This window comes from Chrysemys picta, chromosome 4, assembly GCF_011386835.1.
Source record: "Chrysemys picta bellii isolate R12L10 chromosome 4, ASM1138683v2, whole genome shotgun sequence".
NCBI lineage: Eukaryota > Metazoa > Chordata > Testudines > Emydidae > Chrysemys > Chrysemys picta.
In genome coordinates, this window is record NC_088794.1 from 98,355,605 (window position 1) to 98,374,098 (window position 18,494).

The window sequence follows — 18,494 nt, forward strand, 5'->3', positions numbered from 1 at the left end:
TGTAAATATAACATAATTGGAATATACTTTATGCTAGATATGTCATGTGACATTTCTTTGCAAAAGTTATAATCTACTGAATATATTCATCCTATTTGTATGCATGTATAATTTTTATATCTGAAGTTATAAGCATTGGCTCTATGCTTATATTTGAAGTGTTTGGGAGTATTTAGCTACAATGGACTTTGGGAGATGCCAATCCACATCTGAGCTTTCCTGGAAACGTTCCAGCTAACATGTAAACAATGGCGTTGGCCTGCAAAAAGCTGAATCATTCATGGACATGAGTTGCCCAAGTGGCTACAAACTCCATCTTGTTGCTGTGATTTTGCACAGAAGAACAAAAGAGTTTCCATCCACAAGAGAGAGAATATAAAAGGCCCTGGAAGCCTCTCCATTTTGTCTTCAGCTGGCTCAAGAGATGGCCTGGATGACTGCAACAAAGGACTGTAACTACAGGGGTATGACGGATTGCTGGACCCAGGCCATAAACTACATTGTTGGTCTGAAAAGGATTGTACCTGAGATAACATCTAGGGTGAAAAGTTAGTATTTGTAACTAGATCCTTAGTGTATTAAGTTAGCCTTGCATATTTTGATTTATTTATTTAGTAACTTACTTTGTTCTGTCTGTTATTACTTGAAACCATTTAAATCCTACTTTTTATTCTTAATAAAATCACTTTTGTTTATTATTGAACCCAGAGTAAGTAATTAATACCTAGGGGAGCAAACAGCTGTGCATATCTCTATCAGTGTTCTAGAGGGCGGACAACTTATGAGTTTACCCTGTATAAGTTTTATACAGAGTAAAATGGATTTATTCGGGGTTTAGGCTCCCAGAAAGACTGAATACTGGGTGCTGGGAAAGTTCTTGTTAACTGAGAAGCCCCTGGGCTAAGTGAATCTTAGTTTCTGTGAACTGCAGGGGGGCGAGGCCCATCCTCTTGGTCTGTGGTGGAGCCGGCTGGTTTGTCTAGCTCAGCAAGACAGGAGTGGAAGAAAGTCTTTTCTGGAAGTGGGGGTTTGTTCTCAGTGGTATCCCAGCACATCTAGTGACAGTCTTGAGGGAGTTTCTGTGACCAAACCCATCACACCCTCATCTCCCAGGAGTGTTGTGAACATAAATTATTTAATGTTAGTGAAGAAATCAGATACTATAGTGACAAGACATAGAAAATGTCATGAGGATATTATTAATTCTGTCTTCAGAGCAAGGTTTGAATACTGTGCACTAAATAAGGCCTGGGGCTACACATTGAACAATGAGGATAAAACAAAATACTGAATAGCTGCTCATTCACAGAGCACCATCCATCCTGTACAATGAGCAAGGCAGGGATTCTGTGGGAAAAACAGTATCCGACCATGTATTTAAACAAGCACAAGGGAACCAAAATTAAAGTTGGACAGACAGCCTTAATTCTTGCATTCCCTGACTTTTGAGTTCTTGACTTTGCAACCTTAATAGTGCTCAACATAATTTTTTATGTAATTTGAAAAAGGGACAGGATTCTCCAAAAGGATCTCTACTTCTATTTATATCTTTTCATCATCTTCAAGATTTATTTTGTCTTGTGCAAGTTAAAAACGTTTCAAACTGTCTTTGTGCTAGTGTTCTTAAGCATTTTGTAAGTTAAAGAAAATAGGCTACTCTGTAGTAAAAGGGGAAAACTATATTCTGCCTTTCACCCCCAACCCAGCAAAGCACTTAAGCATGTGCTTTACTTTAAGCATATGAGAAGTCTCATTGACATCAACAGGACTGTTCATGTGCTTAAAGTTAAGCGAAAGCTTACGTGTTCCTCTGGATCAGAGACTTACAAGATAAAGCTTCTTAGGACAGGGGACCTTTTATATTTTATAAATAAAGTACCCCTGTCTATATCTGGACTAACGTAACCATATCCATTTCTGGGCCTCTATGAAGAGTTTCACATTGCACTGATCATACTGTCCCTGAGATTTAATCTTCTTAGCGGAAATCCTTATCAGTAAGGTTTTATTTATAGGGTTGAGATTCTGTACCTTTGAGTTAAATTACTCTTGGCTGTGTCTTTGCTCTGCCCTTATTTATCCTTAGATTCTGAATTCTTCAGTTATATTACCCTCTGAATTTAAACTTCTGTTAAAGCTACTGCACACTTTTCCTGACCTAACTAAATTTAGTAGGACTTGAGGTCAGTAATGTTCTTTTGTTCTATTTCTTATTGATTTTTCAGGAGGGCTCTCTGTTCTTCTTTGTTTCGAATGTCAAAGCTATCAGAATTACTATTTGTACACTTTTCAGAACATTAATTAAAACAATTTACAGATCCACGGAGTGCCCTTGACATGACTGGGCTGGAAGGTTCCTATTTATCCTACCTTTTTGGTCTTGAAACAATTTGCTTCTCTTAGCCTGAATGACTACTTGTTGGCAGAATTAAAAATCTACTTTTAACACACTTCCTAGACCTTCACTTTTAGAACTCCATTATGGTAAGCATCATGTGTTTGTACTGTGAAGTCTGTGTATTAAGGAAATGGAAAATTTCTTACCAATGATTTCCTTTCTGCTAGCAGCATCTCCCACAATTCTACACACCCTGGATGGCTCGTGAGTCAAGGATCAAATATCAAGTGGAATCGTTACCATATCACCATCTTTCTTGGTCTAATGTAGTTATTTTGTTATTTCAGAAATAAGTGTTTATAATGTTATGCAAGATTTACAGCTTTGGAATACTCATCTGACAGCTGGCAGGAGTGGCAGGGCTGAGCCAAAACACTGATCTGCCTCTGTAAACTGCAAAGAGAGGATATCTGCTGAGATGCCCAGTATTGTGGGAGATGCTGCTAACAAAAAGGAAATTATTGGTAAGAAATTTTCCAATTTCCATTCTGCAGGCCAGTATCTCCCACAATTCTGGACATCTGGGAAATAGTGAGCAGTTAAAAAGACATAGGAAGAGTTATGAAACAGAAGTTTAGCAGGAAAGAATTACCTCCCTCTTGGTGAGCTTGCTTTCACCTGTATTATTTCTGACCCACTGGCTGAAGCGCATTCCTGCCAAAGGAGGCCACCTCTGCAGGAGATAGAAAGTCCCCCTTGTAGTGCTTACTGAAGGTGTTAGCTGTAGACAAAGTGACCATTTTGCAAATTTCCAAAGTGGACACAGGAGGTTGCTAAGAATCTCATGCAGTGCACCTTTATCTCTTCTGGGACACTTCCTCTGATGATTTTGTAGGCTTCCACAGTACATAGTCTAATCCTCCTAGCAATGGAGGACTTGGAAGCCTTGAGTTCCTGGCATTTCAGGAGGAAAGACACAAATAGGGAGCCTGATCTTTTTGCGGATTCTGTATGCTTGAGATAGATTTTCAGTGCTCTTCTGACATCTAGGGTACACCACGACTTTTCAGTTGGATGTTGTTTGGTATAGAAAGAAAGAAGTACAACCTCTTGGGAAGCATAGAAGGTGGAATTTACCTTAGGAAAAAAAGAATTCTGGTATCCTGACCACCACTTTGTCTTTGTGGAACAAGCATACCGCCTTGGAGAAAGTCCAGAATGGCTGGAATTCCTGGATTTCTGGCATTTGCACTATGCTCCTGTCACAATTTGTTGAATATAGACCAGATAGAGGAGTGTGCTCTTAGTGTTGATACACACACATAGGCAAAAAGCAATATCTTAATGACTCTGGAGGACAAACCGAAACTTTCTAGTGATTCCCTCTAAACGGCTAGGTTGTTAGCTGAAGCCATTTTGGGTCTGGATGAAGAAGAGGACCTTGTGAGGGGATGTCCTGTCTCCACAGAAACTGGTATGTGGGCTCCAGTGTCAGCTCTATCAGGTCTGAGAACCAAGGTCTCCTCGGCCAATAAGGAGTTATCAGTATTACCGTCATCTGTTTTATTTTCTGGACCACCTTCCCCTGTAGTGGAAAGACAAAGTAGGCCCTGTGGCCAACTCAGCAATAGAGCATCTGTCCCTTGTGAAGTATTTTGGCCTCTTTGCATTAGTACAGTTCGTGAACAGGTTGGATAAGGAACGTCTAAACCTTGTGATTCAGGCACAACTCAGAGTTATTGACTCTATGCCTGCTGAACCTTTTGGTTCAGGTCCCCTTTGATGTGGATCGCTTTAAGGGAAAAGAGGAGCTGTCCTGCCCACCTCATTATTTCCATTGCTTACACATGCAGTGTCAGACTCTTCATTTCCCCCTTGATTGTTTAAATATGCAATCACAGTTGTACTGTCTGATTGACCAAGACATTGTTCTGCCTTAGGGTGGATTAGAACCTTTTCAGAACTAGTTTAACTGCTCTGAGAGGTTTATGCTGTGAGCTTTTTCTTCCTGGCTCCAGAGGCCCTGGGCTGTTTAGGTCTGCAAATGAATTCCCCAGCCCTCCAGGCTGGTGTTGGTTGTGAGGATTAAAGGATCTGGAAGGCAGATGGGCATGCCTTTACGGACATTGTCGAGGGCTGACGACCACTGTAAGGAGTTGAACATCTGTGCTGGAAACCATACTTGATCTTTTGTTTTCTGGGAAGTGGTCCCAGACTTTTAGTATGAAGACTTGAAGATTTCTGATGCATGATGGTGCCAATAGAGTGATCCCTATGCACGACACCAGGAGTCCTATCAGTTGAAGGCTATGGTAGGTCTCTTGCAGCTCTGGACCAAGAAAATAAATTCCTGGATGGAACCAGAGAACTTTTCTTGGTACTGATGAAGATGATGTCCACCTGGAAGAGATTCAACATCTGGGAGGTGGCCCGGTAGCTGACTGCAATGGAGCTCTGATCAGGATGTCATCTAGGAAAGGGGACAGGTAAGTTTCCTGCAACCTGAGTCTGGCTATTATCACCAGTAACCTATTTGTAAGAACCCTCGCCAAATGGAAGTGTTCACTACTGATAATGTTTTCTGCTGGAGATTAACCTCAGAAGTCTGAGGTGGCATGGTCTCATGAGGATATAGAGATATGCAGCTGCTAGAACTACTTAAGTCAAGAAGTCCCCCAAGAACAGGGATGACACCATAGAGGCAAGGGTCTCCATCTGAAACTTCATTTTCTTCATCCACTTGCTGATCCTTTTGAGGTTCTGATACCACCCATATACTTCTATACAATGAAGAATCATAGAATAAAAAAAACATAGAACTGTAGGACTGGAAGGGACTTTGAGAGGTGATCTAGTGCAGACCCCTGCAGTTAAGGCAGGACTATGTAATAACTAGACCATTCCTGACAGATGTTTGTCTAACCTGTTCTTAAAACTTCCAATAACGGAGATTCCACAGACAATTTGTTCCAGTCCTTAAGTACCATGCAGGAAGTTTTTTCCTAATGTCCAACCTAAACTACACTTGCTTCAATTTAAGCCCATTGCTTCTTGGCCTATCCTCAGAGGTTATCAAGAACAATTTTCACCCTCCTTCTGTAATAACAGTTTTCAAGTACATAAAAGGTTATGTCCCCCTCAGTCTTCTCTTCTCCTGACTAAACAAGCCCAATGTTTTCAATCTTTCCACATAGGTCATGTTTTCTAGACATTTAATCATTTTTGTTGGTCTTCTCTGGATTTTCTCCAATTTGTCCACATCTTTCCTGAGATGTGGTACCCAGAACTGGATTCAATACTCCAGCTGATTCCTTACCAGCACGGAGTAGAGCAGAAGAATTACTTCTCATGTCTTGCTTACAACACTCCTGCTAATACATCCCAGAAGGATGTTCACTTCTTTTGCAACAGTTTTACACTGTTGACTCATACTTAGCTTGTGATCCACTAAAACCTCAAGATCCCTTTCTGCAGTACTCCTTCCTAGGCAATCGTTTCCTATTTTGTATTTGTGCAATTGATTGTTCCTTCCTAAATAGAGTACTTTGCACTTGTCCTTCTTGAATGTCATCCTATTTACTTTAGACCATTTTTCCAGTTTGTCCAGATCATTTTTAATTTTAATCCTATCCTCCAAAGCACTTCCTACTCCTCCCAGCTTTATATCATTAGCAAACTTTATAACTCTATGCCATTATATAAATAATTTATGAAGATGGAGCAGAAGTGGAACCAAGAAAACGTTTTTTTCTGTTGAAACACTCTCTGACTCCCATATCCAGAAGATGACATATTTCATTCTGGATCAGATTGTGTTTTATGGGGTTGTTGGAGATGGGTAACTGGATGAAGAATGGATGGGGTGCAGCCCGCATCTTGATGGAGTATCCCTGGCTCACTATTTTCCTGACCCACTTGTCTGTCGTCACTGAAAACCAGTCCTCTAGAAAATGGAAAATCCTGCCATTTCAGTTCTGGAGGGAAGCCTATGCAATCTTTGTCAAAGTGGATTTTGCAAGGGCTGAAGTCCCTCTGACTTTACCCCTGGACCTTGATTCCATTGTTTTCCCTTGGGGAATCTGCCGTCCCTTTTCTGGTACCTCTGTGAGGACGAGGAGAGAAAGGAATGCCTCTCTCCCTGAAGGCTGATCTATATTCCCTTTTGAGGGCACTTGGAGGGGAAGAGAAAGACACTCCAAAAAGGAGGGAGCCTGTAAACTTGGCCAAGCATAGCACTTGAGTAGAGTGAACATCTCACCTTCCAGGGCTGGAGCTATAAGTGGCATCTGGCTACTGAGCTGGAGGCCCTGGCATAGGCTGAGAATTTCATTGCATCCTCTAAAGTATCAGCGACAAACACTGTTGCTAGGGAGACTGTATTTAAAGTGGAGCCAAAGTCAGCATGATCTCTGTCTTTAAGGGATTTGAGATCTTCCAGCCATGAAAGAGATGCTCTTGCAAAGCATGTGGCTGCCAGAGATGCTGGGAGGGTGGCGGAGGAGGCTTCAAAGCCCTTTCTGAGAGTGGTCTCCATCTTTCTATCCCTGGTCATTAATGAGGAACTCCCTTTCTGGGGGAATAACCATATCCTTGGCGAGGGACGCTACAGCTAGATCTTGAGGTCACTGTTGTTAATGTGCTTGCCCTTATCAGGCTCGTTCCATTCAACACTAATCACCTCCTCAAAGAAGGACTGAAGAGATATTTCAGCCTCAGGGAAGGATGTTGAGGGGAGAAATTTACTCTGAAACTTACTCGCAGGAGCCTGCCCAGAGAGATTTCAGAGTGAGACAGCTCACCTTCCTCAGTGGAGGAGGTGGTCAGAGGACTCTCATCTCCTAGATTTTTATTTTTCCATTTTTTTTCCTTTGTACCCTTATTAGGATTTTTAACCTTTTCTGTGAACTTTGGGAGTGTAGAATCTCTGCTTCAGCTTTGGTGAGGCCTTTTTGTGACTTGCTCTCCTTAGGGCCTGGTGAGGTCTGTCTTGGAATCCCCCCATTGGGTCCCATTCCACTGGGAAGTGGGGGGGGCACTCACTGTCAGAGCCCTTCTGGTCAGCTTGGGAGAAAAGGGAGCTGATTAGAAACCCTATTTCTTTTCCCAGAACACTAAGAACCCACTTTAGGGAGGGGGACTTGTGGCCCCACAACTGTCCCCTCTTTCTGCTCTGCGGGGGTCATCCTGAGGATTTAGCCTCTCTGTTGAGTGGTCAGAGTTCTCCTCGCTTTTGGAGCCTCTTCTTGCTCTGCATTGGGGTTCCTGGTCCATTGTTCCCTCATTGCTGTGTCAGGGGGTAGGGCATCCCCCCTTGCCCATCTAATTCATAATTGGAGTTAGGGACAGAAGACTGGGTGTACACTGGGAACAACTCATCATTGCCAAGCCTGGGAAGGCTGCCTCACACATAGAACACTACTTAGATTTCACGTGGTGCTTGCTTGGCTGCTCTGCCAAGCCTGCAAGGGGCAGAGTAGCCATCAGGGAGATGCTGCAGTGGAACCTCAGGGAGGGTTAAACCACCAAAGGGTTAACTGACTCAGGGAGGAGGAGGGATGCTGAGGAAGGAAAACACTGCTCCCCACTGCCCCCCCCAAAAAACAGGGCAGAAAAGTTAACATAGAAAAAGTAAGGAAGGGAACAGAAAAAACGGCCACTGTCTGCTGCTGCAGAGGCAGTCTGGGAGCAAGCAGGAGCAGTGGGGACATGACCAGACTGTGCGGCGCCAAATGCTGATCAGCCTCTGGGAGATGCAAAGAGAGGAGAGCAGCACGGACATCCGGAACTGTGGAGATGCTGGGTTGCAGAAAAGAATGGCTACTTAGCTTGGTTACTTCCTTATAGTACCGCGGTTCTCTGAGATAATGTTGCACAAATAGATTCCACTCTCGGTACACCTTCACCCCATTTGTGTGAGACCAGATTCTTTTGGCCAACGGTGTTCATTGGGGCCACATCATGCCCCTCCACCCGAGAGCATAAAGAGCAGAATGGGCCTAACCATTCCCCAATGCCCTCACCAATACAGAACCCTGGAGGGGCAGGATTCCATAGTAGCAGGAAGGAAGGGCAGTTTGTGGAATCCATCTGGAAAACATATCTCACAGTCCCACTTACTGTACAGTAAGTAAGTGACTGTTCTTTCTTCTTCAAGTGATTGTTCCCAGGAATTCTATGCTTGGTGATTGACAAGTGGTTGTCTGTTGGCTTGAAGGTAGGTAGTAGGAATCCTTTTTAAGCACTGATTCCAGAACAGCCATAGCAAAGTGAGCTTCTGATCTGGAAGTCTCTAACAATGTGTCTTGTAAAGGTGTGGACTGAGATCTATGTAGCCCCCCTACAGATTTTACTCCTCGGGGAATTCTGTGCCAAAAATTAAAATTTCTGTGCACATTTTAAAATTCTGCATATTTTATTTGTCAAAATAATATCATCATACCAGTTTCAATTATTTTTGGTAATTTATTTCAAAATACCTGTCAGCAAGTATGTCTGTAACAAAAAAGATTCAGGAAATGTTTGTTTTTTTTGACAAATAGCTTCCTTAATAGGTATATTAATACAGAACTTTGAGTAATAATTCATTTAAACTACAATACCGAAATGCATTTCCTGCACCCCTCAGAAACAGTGCAAAGGCTTGGGAAGGGAGGGGTAATGGAGGAGCTGAGGCAGAGGGAAGTAATTGCCTGGGAGTGAACCTGGAGGGTTGTTGAGTGTGGGTGGGAGAAGTATGGAACAGGTTTGGGGGTTGGGGGGGTGCAAGAGAGATTGTTAGGGAGCTGGGAAGCCTCCCCATGCAGACCCTGGCTGACCCCTAGTCTCTCCAATTCAGTCAGGCACATCTGCCCCTGTCCCCAAGTGTCCCTGCACCCCCACTCAGCCACCTCCTCCCCCATCCCCATGTGTCCCATCACCCCCACTCCTATTCAGCTCCTGGCTCAATGCTGTCACCCCATTAGGTCCTGTGACCGCCCCCCCCCCCGCCCCGACTAGCCATTCTTACTCACGGTTTATGTGACCCCAGCAGCGCTGAGTGCCCTGCTCTGTCTGTCCCCACCATATCCCATGCTTCCTCACTTGGCCCTGCAGGCAGGATGCTGTGAGGAACATAGCCACTGCCCCCTCCCTCTCCATGGCTGGCTGCTCTGGCCCATGAGCCAGCTGCCCTCTGTTCTGGGGCCAAAGCAGCCCCTGGTGGGTGAAAGGTGTACTTGCAGCCTCTCTCCGGCAGAATCTATTTTCTGTGGGGGACATGAATTTTGCGAGTGCCCAGTGGCACAGAATTCCTCCAGGAGTAAGATTTCAGAAACAAGGAAATTCTTCAAACAGGCAGCAGCAGAGGCTGCCTGAGCTCTAGTGGAATGAACTCTAAAGGGGCTAGGTAGATATAACCTGGCTAGCACTCAACATGTTCCTATGCAGTCGTAGACCCACTTAGATAATGTCTCTGAAGAGATAATACCTGCCCTTTAACCCTCTCTGAAAAGGGCATAAATAGTCCAGGGTGCTCCTGAATAGTTTTGTCCTGTCGATGTAAAATGACAGTGCCCTTAAAATATGTGAACTTTAGGTTCCCCTGAGGAAGAGTGAGTCTCTGGGGAGAATACTGGGATATAAATTAGTTTACATGGAATTCTGAAAGAACCTTGGGATAAGGCCTGAGTGTGACCATGTCCTTATGAAACAGTATGTAAGGCAACCCACTATGAGGGCCTGAATCTTCCCTATTCTTTGACCTGCTATAATGGCCACTAAAAAGGCAGCCTTCATTGTCAGATGGTATAGGTTGCTAAAGGCTCTAATGGGGACACATCAATCCTGCTAGTACTATACGGAGGTGCCAAGGGAGAGAAGGGGATGGCAAACAAAAGGAGAAACATGAATGAGGCCCTTAATGAACTTTACCACTTTAGGGTGGGAAAATACGGTATGGTCTTAGATAGGAGTGTAATATGCAGATATTGCTGTTAAAAAGACCCATATGGAGCTAACAGAAAGTCTAGATTGTACCATGGCTAGCAGATAGTCCAATATTGCAGAAATGGTTGTTGTGAAGCAAGACAGATGGTGCTGAGATCCCCAAACAGAAGCAAACAGTCAATCTACTTGAGGCTTTCCTGCTTTGGAACAGAACATTCTGAACTTCAGCTGAACAGCCTCTTTTGGTGGATGTCATCCAACTAGCATCCAAGCTGTTATATGTAAGGAGGTTGAATCTGGGTGCAGGGTCTAACCATTATTCTGTGAGACTACGTCAGGAAGAGCTGGCAAGGCATTCAGTGGCTGCACAGAAATGTTAATTAGGTCCAAATACCAGTACTACCCAGCCCATGCTGAAGCTATCATAATCATCAGACCTGTGTGTTGCCTCAGAACCATTGTATCATGGGAATCAGTAGAAAGGCATACATCAGTCCCAGTGTTCAGATATCTGGTCAGGGAGCTTGGACTGAAATCCCCATTGGAACAAAATGTTTGACACTTGTTGCTCTGGTGTGTGGCAAACAGGTCTATTTCTGGGAATTCCCACTTAAGAAAGATGTTCTGGACTTAATATTTGACAGACCATGAGTTATTGTTGAGAAGTGTGTGCTGAGTTGATCTGCCAAAGTATTCAGAAGACTGGGAAGGTACCGAGCAACTGGTGTGATGTAATTCGGAATGCACCAACCTCTTTATGCATAAGTTATACTTATCATAGAATCATAGAAGATTAGAGTTGGAAAAGACCCCAGGAGGTCATTAGTCCAACCCTCTGCTCAAAGCAGGACCAACCCCAACTAAATCATCCCAGTCAGGGCTTTGTCAAGCCGGGTCTTAAAAACCTCTAAGGATGGAGATTCCACCACCTCCCTAGGTAACCCATTCCAGTGGTTCACCACCCTCCTAGTGAAATAGTTTCTCCTAATATCCAAACTAGACCTCCCACACTGCAACTTGAGACCATTGCTCCTTGTTCTGTCATCTGCCACCACTGAGAACAGCCTAGCTCCATCCTCTTTGAAACCCCCCTTCAGGTAGTTGAAGGCTGCTATCAAATCCCCTCACTCTTCTATTCTGCAGACTAAATAACTCCAGTTCCCTCAGCCTCTCCTCATACGTCATGTGCCACAGTCCCTAATCTCGTTGCCCTCCATTGGACTCTCTCCAATTTGTCCACATCCTTTCTATAGTGGGGGGCCCAAAACTGGATGCAATACTCCAGATGTGGCCTCCCCAGTGTCGAATATAGGGGAATAATCACTTCCCTCAATCTGCTGGCAATGCTCCTACTAATGCAGCCCAATATGCCATTAGCCTTCTTGGCCACAACGGCACACTGTTGACTCATATCCAGATTCTCGTCCACTGAAAGCCGCAGGTTCTTTTCTGCAGAACAGCCGCTTATCCAGTCGGTCCCCAGCCTCTAGCAATGTATGGGATTCTTCTGCCCTAAGTGCAGGACTCTGCACTTGTCCTTGTTGACCCTCATCAGATTTCTTTTGACCCAATCCTCCAATTTGCCTAGGTTACTCTGGACCCTATCCCTACCCTCCATCATATCTACCTCTCCCGCCAGCTTAGTACCATCCATGAACTTGCTGAGGGTGCAATCCATCCCATCATTCAGATCATTAATGAAGATGTTGAACAAAACCAGCCCCAGGACCGATCCCTGGAGCCCTCCACTTGATACCGGCTGCCATCTAGAGATCGAGCCGTTGATCACTACCCGTTGAGCCCATATCAGCCAGCCTCCAAATAACATGTGGTTTATTACACCTCTACCACGATAGAACGCTGTCCTTGGGAGCCAAAAAAATCTTACCACGTTATAGGTGAAACCGCATTATATCAAACTTGCTTTGATCCGCCGGAGTGCGCAGCCACGCCCATCCCCGGAGCACTGCTTTACCACGTTATATCCGAATTTGTGTTATATCCGGTCACGTTATATCTGGGTAGAGGTGTATTAGGACCTCCTTTCTAAGTATGACTACTTAAAATGAGATAACGTGTCTCAATTTGTGCACAAGCTTCAAAAAGAACATCAAGAGGAGATGATGGTCTCATTTCTTCAGGTCCTTCTCTCTGGGTGTAGATTTGGGAGATCCCTGCTCTTCTAATGTTTTTTGGACAGCAGTCACACTGCAAGTAAACCCAGTACTGGGTGGGAATAAAAGTTTTCAAATCTCATAGAAGTGATCTGATACTTCCTGTCAACTCACTTTGATGTGGCAAGGATGGGCATTTGCATGTGTCATGGATCTTTTGCAGGCTCCCACAGTCCTTCATTTATGGTCATCATGAGCCTGCTGGGCGTGGAAAAGTGTAAGATGTCCAGGAGTTTATGTGGTTTTTTCTTTACCACTTCCATTGGTATATCCAGGGTCTTTGGGACAGCTTGAAGTCCTCTTCTGAGGCAGACACAGAAAGGTTCACTGCCTCATCCAGGTGAGATCACACTGGCGACTAGTTGTTCTTCCCCTTGTACTTGATGCTCTTTTTCACTTCCATCCTCCTGCCTTTCCAGGATCCCAGGCTGTACTATCTGACCTGGCTGGGATGATCTATTCTGCTTCTTTGAGGAGGGGGATCTAGCTGTGGAAATAGCAGATGATGCAAGCATTCTAGAATTTGACTGCACACCCTAGGTTAGAGGTTCCCAAACGTGGTCCATGGCTTGTTCAGGGTAAGCCCCTGGCGGGCCGCGAGACACTTTGTTTACCTGAGCATCTGCAGGTACGGCCGCTTGCAGCTCCCAGTGGCCGCGGTTCACTGTTCCCGGCCAATGGGAGCTGCAGGAAGTGGTGGCCCGGCCTGCGCTGCTTCCCATAGGGCCATGGTTAGTAAGGTTACGAACACTGAGTTGGTATCAGGAGGGATGCTCCCTATGAGTTCCAGGTCTCTTTCTGCTACCTCTCAGAATCCTCTCAAGAATCCCTTCCTGACTTTCTTTGGGCTACCCAAGGGGGGAAAGATGGATGGGTGGGAGATGACTCTCTCCTGTGGCTAAATGAAGATGAGAAGGATTTCATTTCCTCTAAGGGAGGAGCATTTTATTGGAAGTGCTTAGTCTCTGACAGGGAGAGGTCAGTACTGGGCAGACCTCCAATAACTCAGAAGCTGCGTGTCTTGGATATCACTATCTTCAATCTCTCAAGAAGAGATGAGTCTGGTACCATGCTCACAGATAAGTGACTTGATACCGAATATAGGTTGGGTACTGAAATAGCTGGTTCTAAGGTACTGGATACTGAGGAACGTGGTTCCAAGGTGATCAGAATAGAGGTGCTTCTGATACCAAGACACTTGATGCCAGAGCTCTAGGCACTGACACATCTGGTGTCAAGGTTGGTGCCAGAGGGTCAGTACTGAGAGATATGAGATCCATAGACTTAGACGCGTTCTTTCATTTAAACAAGCAAACAAAAAATCATTCTAATTGTCACCACCAGAGGCAGCACCGCGTAGCAAAAGTATTATAGGCAGGGCTGGTAAGCCCCACTTATTACTGAGGTTGTCTGACACTTCCCATTATAACACCCTGTTTGCTGTTGCTTAGAACTTTACCAAACCTAAACCAATCAGGCTGCAATTTTCCATACTATATGTCTGCATCAGGCTACATTGTTCTGAAAAATGTCAGCAAAAACATATCAGCCAGTTCCAAGAATTAGGCCAAGGAAAAATAAATTGTTTTGCAATGTTAAAAAAATTCTGGTGACCTTTTCTTTGGGAAGTTCTAGCATCCCCAAGGACCTGTGCAACCTTAAGTCATTCCCCTTGTTTGTATGCATTATGATACAGTCTTCAGTTACATGATCATATACAATTTTTTTTGTGAGGCCCCCGCCTCATTCAGTGAACAAGGTGGATCTGCTCTGGGGTTGAATCAGGGTTGTGTAGTAAAGTGTCATTTGTTGCAGAAGTGGAAGATGTGTAAGACAGTTGATTGGAATTTTTTTGATGGAATGGTTTTTCCATCGGAAAATGTTGATTCATCAACATTAAAATGTTTTGAAGGAATGTGACAAGTTAGACTAAATTCCAGTGGAATTCTCCCTGCTTGCCAGCTCCTCAGTAGTGCATGTTCCTGAATCTATGGCAGCCCAGGGGGTGTGGCCTCAGAGCTGGGGCTCCCAGGGCTTCCAGGGTCCTGGAGCTTACTGACTCCTAGGACTCCTGACAGCTCAAGGATCCTCGGGGAACACATCAAAAATGTCAAAACAAAAATGTCATTGTGAATGTTTCTAAACAAAATAATTGGAATTCCCATTCCATAGAAATTTCAAAATTTCGTTTTAATTCTTTTTTGGATTTTTTTTTTTAAATATCAGAACTTTCCTCAAAAGAGGAATGCCAGTTTCCAGCCAGCTCTAGTGTGGTGAGAACGAAGCTTGGGAATCCAGGAAGAGAAGAAAACAGTCTCATGGCAAAGGTAGTTGAATGCTGCCCTGGAGAATTGCATTCTGTCCCTGCTTCTACCAAAGACTTCCTATGTAATGCCAGGCAACCACTTAAACCAAACTATTACGTGTATGTTCCTCATTTTCTCGGTGCTTGACTTGAGACTCTGGAATCTGATTTATAGAAGTGCTGAGCACTCACAGCTGCAACTGGTATTTGCTATTTAATGCCAATTATTTCCTCTCCTCACGGGAGTGTTAAGAATTCTTGTGAAGCACTCTTATTACTGTTACAGTCCTAGAAAACATTTTAAAATGCAAAGAAAAAATAAAGCGAATAGATTTTTACATGGGTGAAATTTTAAAATATGTCATTCTAACAATTAAAGACCCATATGATATTCAGAGCTTCAAATCAGCATTCCATTAAGATCATAGCACTCTATCTTTTTAAACTCTAGATTCAAAGTAAATTGTTCTGTTGAATTATTAATACTATATTTTCTCACCTGTTGTTGTCTACATAACGTATCAGCATTGGATAGAAGGCATAGAGGTCTCGACAAAGAACTGCAAACTCATCTAGAATGAGTAGCTCTGCTTCTTGAGTATCACTTTTACTGTCTGCTCTTAGTTGTTCCTCCTCCAATACTATCTTTATGGCTTTCTTCTTTAGTTTCTCCAGGGTTGGAATAAAGTGGGTTTTCAACAGATCAGGCCTGGCTTTGCTGATGATAGGCTGAGCATAAACTGCACATTTAAAAAAAAAGAAATTCCCAATTGTTTTAATCTTGTTAATGCTAATGCTTTTTATTTCTATAGCACTTTTTCATCCAATGATCTTGGAGCATCTTATACCCACTAATAAAGCATCACAGCAACCTAGTGAGGTAGTTGTTATATAGAGAGGTGCAAACTAGTGATGATAGCATGTAACTGGGAATCTGGAATGCATTAATTATAATCCTAGATTTGTTACCTAATCCAATTATGGCCTTGGGTAAATCACACCTCTCTGAATCAGTCAAAATATCAATTTCTGTAAAATTGGAGTGATAATACAAATACTTTCCTGTCAGAAATATTGTGAAGTTCAGTTTGATAGCATCTGTAAAGTAATCTGAACATGAAAAAAAGCTATTGAAGTGCTAAGCGGTATTGTTATTTCATCACTTTCATAGATGGAAACAAAGAGACAGAGAGGATAAACTTGCTCAAGGTCACTGAGCTAGTTCATAGAAGAATTAGTAACATAATGCAGGTCTCTTGAGCTCCTAAAAACCATGCTGTAAACGCGACACAATACTCCCTCCTTAAGTGAATATAGGGCCAGATCCTGTGAGCACTGGGCTTTGTGATCAGTTGGCCAAGTTCTTATTGATTTCAATGGAGTTTACCATGGTTTGTGAAAGGGAGTGGGTTATCCCCAGAACTGCTTGAAAGGAAGCATCTCTAGAGTTGAAAGGATACTTAACCCTTCTGAGAAAATTTTCTATAAAATTTAATAGAATATTATACGTTTTGCAGGCTTTCTGAATCATTTAATGGAAAATTATACCCCTATACTCTATAAAATCCTAAAGAAGGAAAAACATTCTCTTTTAAATTCTATAGATTTTAGAGTAATTTCTATAGATAAATACATACTAAATTCTTTGGGACTTTTCTGTAAGTTCAGTCTTTCTGGCTATTCAACACGTGACCATCTCAGTAGAGATGCCAACTAGGACACCTTGATGTGGCATGGTCATCTGGAACTTAGACTTCTAATTGGATTCTTCAGATCATATTTATTTTATGGCCCCTTTCCTCACACTTTCTGTATTTTTGCCTTGCTAGGCTATAAGCAATTTGATTCATGTACCTTATCTTCCTATATTTGTGTGTGTGTGGCACTAGGCACATTTTTGATGGCACCACATATATGGAAATAAAACCTTTTGAAAAATCAAAACTGCTTCCTCCTATTAATATTTATATTATTTATAATTACATAATATTCTGAATTCCTTCTTGTTATTAACTATTACATACCACTATGTAACAGTAAAGTAAATGGTTGTAAACAAATTAAATACTACTACACCTATGGTGATAGCAAATAGTTAGATGCAATTAATCTTTAAAAAATCATGTTTAATATAGATACCTGCAATTCTCTTCATCCAAGATGCTTCATCTATTCCCAGGTTGTTGTTGATGATTTTCAGAATGTTTCCCAGAATGATGCTGAGTTGCTCAGAAGTTACCATTGTACAGCAGGGTCCAGCACTTTTAGGCATATTCTCAGACCCTCTTTCCCACCAGTAGGATAAATAGTTGCATAGCATGGGTAATATAACCTCAATCACATGGGGCATTTCAGTGTACCTGGCTCCAGACTCTGCTAAATCATTAATTTCCTTCATTAATCCATCTAGCTGAGGGATATCTGGACACATCTCTTCAACTGTATCTGGCATACCTAAAACTGCATATTAGGATAGAAAACAATAATGTTTAATTTAAATACGGTATTTGTGTGTGTTTTTTCAAGGTCTAAATGTTTTAAAAACAAAGAATTAGGAGTTAAATAAAATAAGTAATTAGGATTGAATGCTGTGCATGGCTGTGACAGGATTTGGGGGTTGGGAATGTGACCTTCCCAAATGCCACATTTTACCGAGGTGGTACATGAGTCATTACATAGTGGCTGTGGAGCTCTCTGCAAGCTAGATGGAATGATTCCTACCCCCATAGAGCTAGCTGGTGTCCAGCCCAGCTAAATGGGCTAGGTGCAGGACTAAGGATTTAGCCATACTGCTGATCTAGCATGTTATGTTTTCAAAGTGCTGGACAAATAATAATTACTCACAACTCTCCTGAGAGTTAGTATACTATTATCCCCATTTTACAGTTGGGGAAACCGGCAAAGAGAGGTTAAGTGATATGCCCAGTGATTCAGTGTCACAGCTGAGATCAGAACTAACTTGTTCCTAGCTCCAAGACTCAATCTCCTTCACTAGATCATGCTGCCACTCTCCATGAAAAGACAAGATTAGTCAGTTACATTTCAGAGACAGAAACTTGAATTAAATAACAACAGCTGAATGTAACCAGTGAAAAAAATTAGTTTGTAGCTTAGAAACATGATCTGTATGTGTTTGTCACAGTGCAGCTTACCCCTCTCCTGATACTATTATCTACCGAACCCCGATCTGGACTCTAAAGAGAGGTTTGATGAGGGAACTTGGATTCCCTGTTCCACCCCCATACATTAATCAGAGACCTGCCCACTTTAACAGCTAATTCCCCAACTGATCATCCAGCCTACTCCACTGCCAGACATGTCAGAACAACTTGCCTGCCCCCACTGCTACTTTTTTTAGATATAGCTGCCAGGTAGGGAAGCTACAGGCAGTTGCTTTCATGAAGGGTTTGTTTTTGTTTGTTTTGGAAGGGTGGTGGTCTGAAGAGGAGGAAGAGCAATAGGGAACTGATTAGTGTGACCAGACAGCAAGTGTGAAAAATCGGGATGGGGGGTGGGGGTAATATAAGAAAAAGATCCAAAAATTAGGACTGTCCCTATAAAATCGGGACATCTGGTCACCCTAGAATTGATGGATTTTTGTGAGAAACAGTCTGGAATTGATTGATTTTATTTTGGCAGACAGCAAATGTCATATGTATCACCGACTGAGGTGAAGACAGTCAGAGTGTGCCATGAGAGCCAGTCATGCTGCCAGGGATAATGGGGCCCTACAAATCATGTGGAACTAATCCTG

The 18,494-nt window shown here is 42.9% G+C and overlaps 1 protein-coding gene across 21 annotated transcripts in view; it reads right to left on the bottom strand.

Annotated features, from left to right (window-relative positions):
• Positions 1-18,494, bottom strand: part of RYR3 (ryanodine receptor 3) — a 561,484-nt gene that overhangs the window by 121,057 nt on the left and 421,933 nt on the right. For all 21 annotated transcript variants that reach the window (XR_010601063.1, XR_010601064.1, XM_065595380.1 and 18 more), the window contains 2 exons: positions 16,880-17,200; positions 15,240-15,480 (listed from right to left, as the gene is read on the bottom strand). Coding sequence is in view for 19 of the 21 variants with exons in the window: in XM_065595380.1 (XP_065451452.1) it covers positions 15,240-15,480; positions 16,880-17,200 (562 nt within the window). In the remaining 2 variants the exon portion in view is untranslated. The remainder of the gene's footprint in view (positions 1-15,239; positions 15,481-16,879; positions 17,201-18,494) is intronic.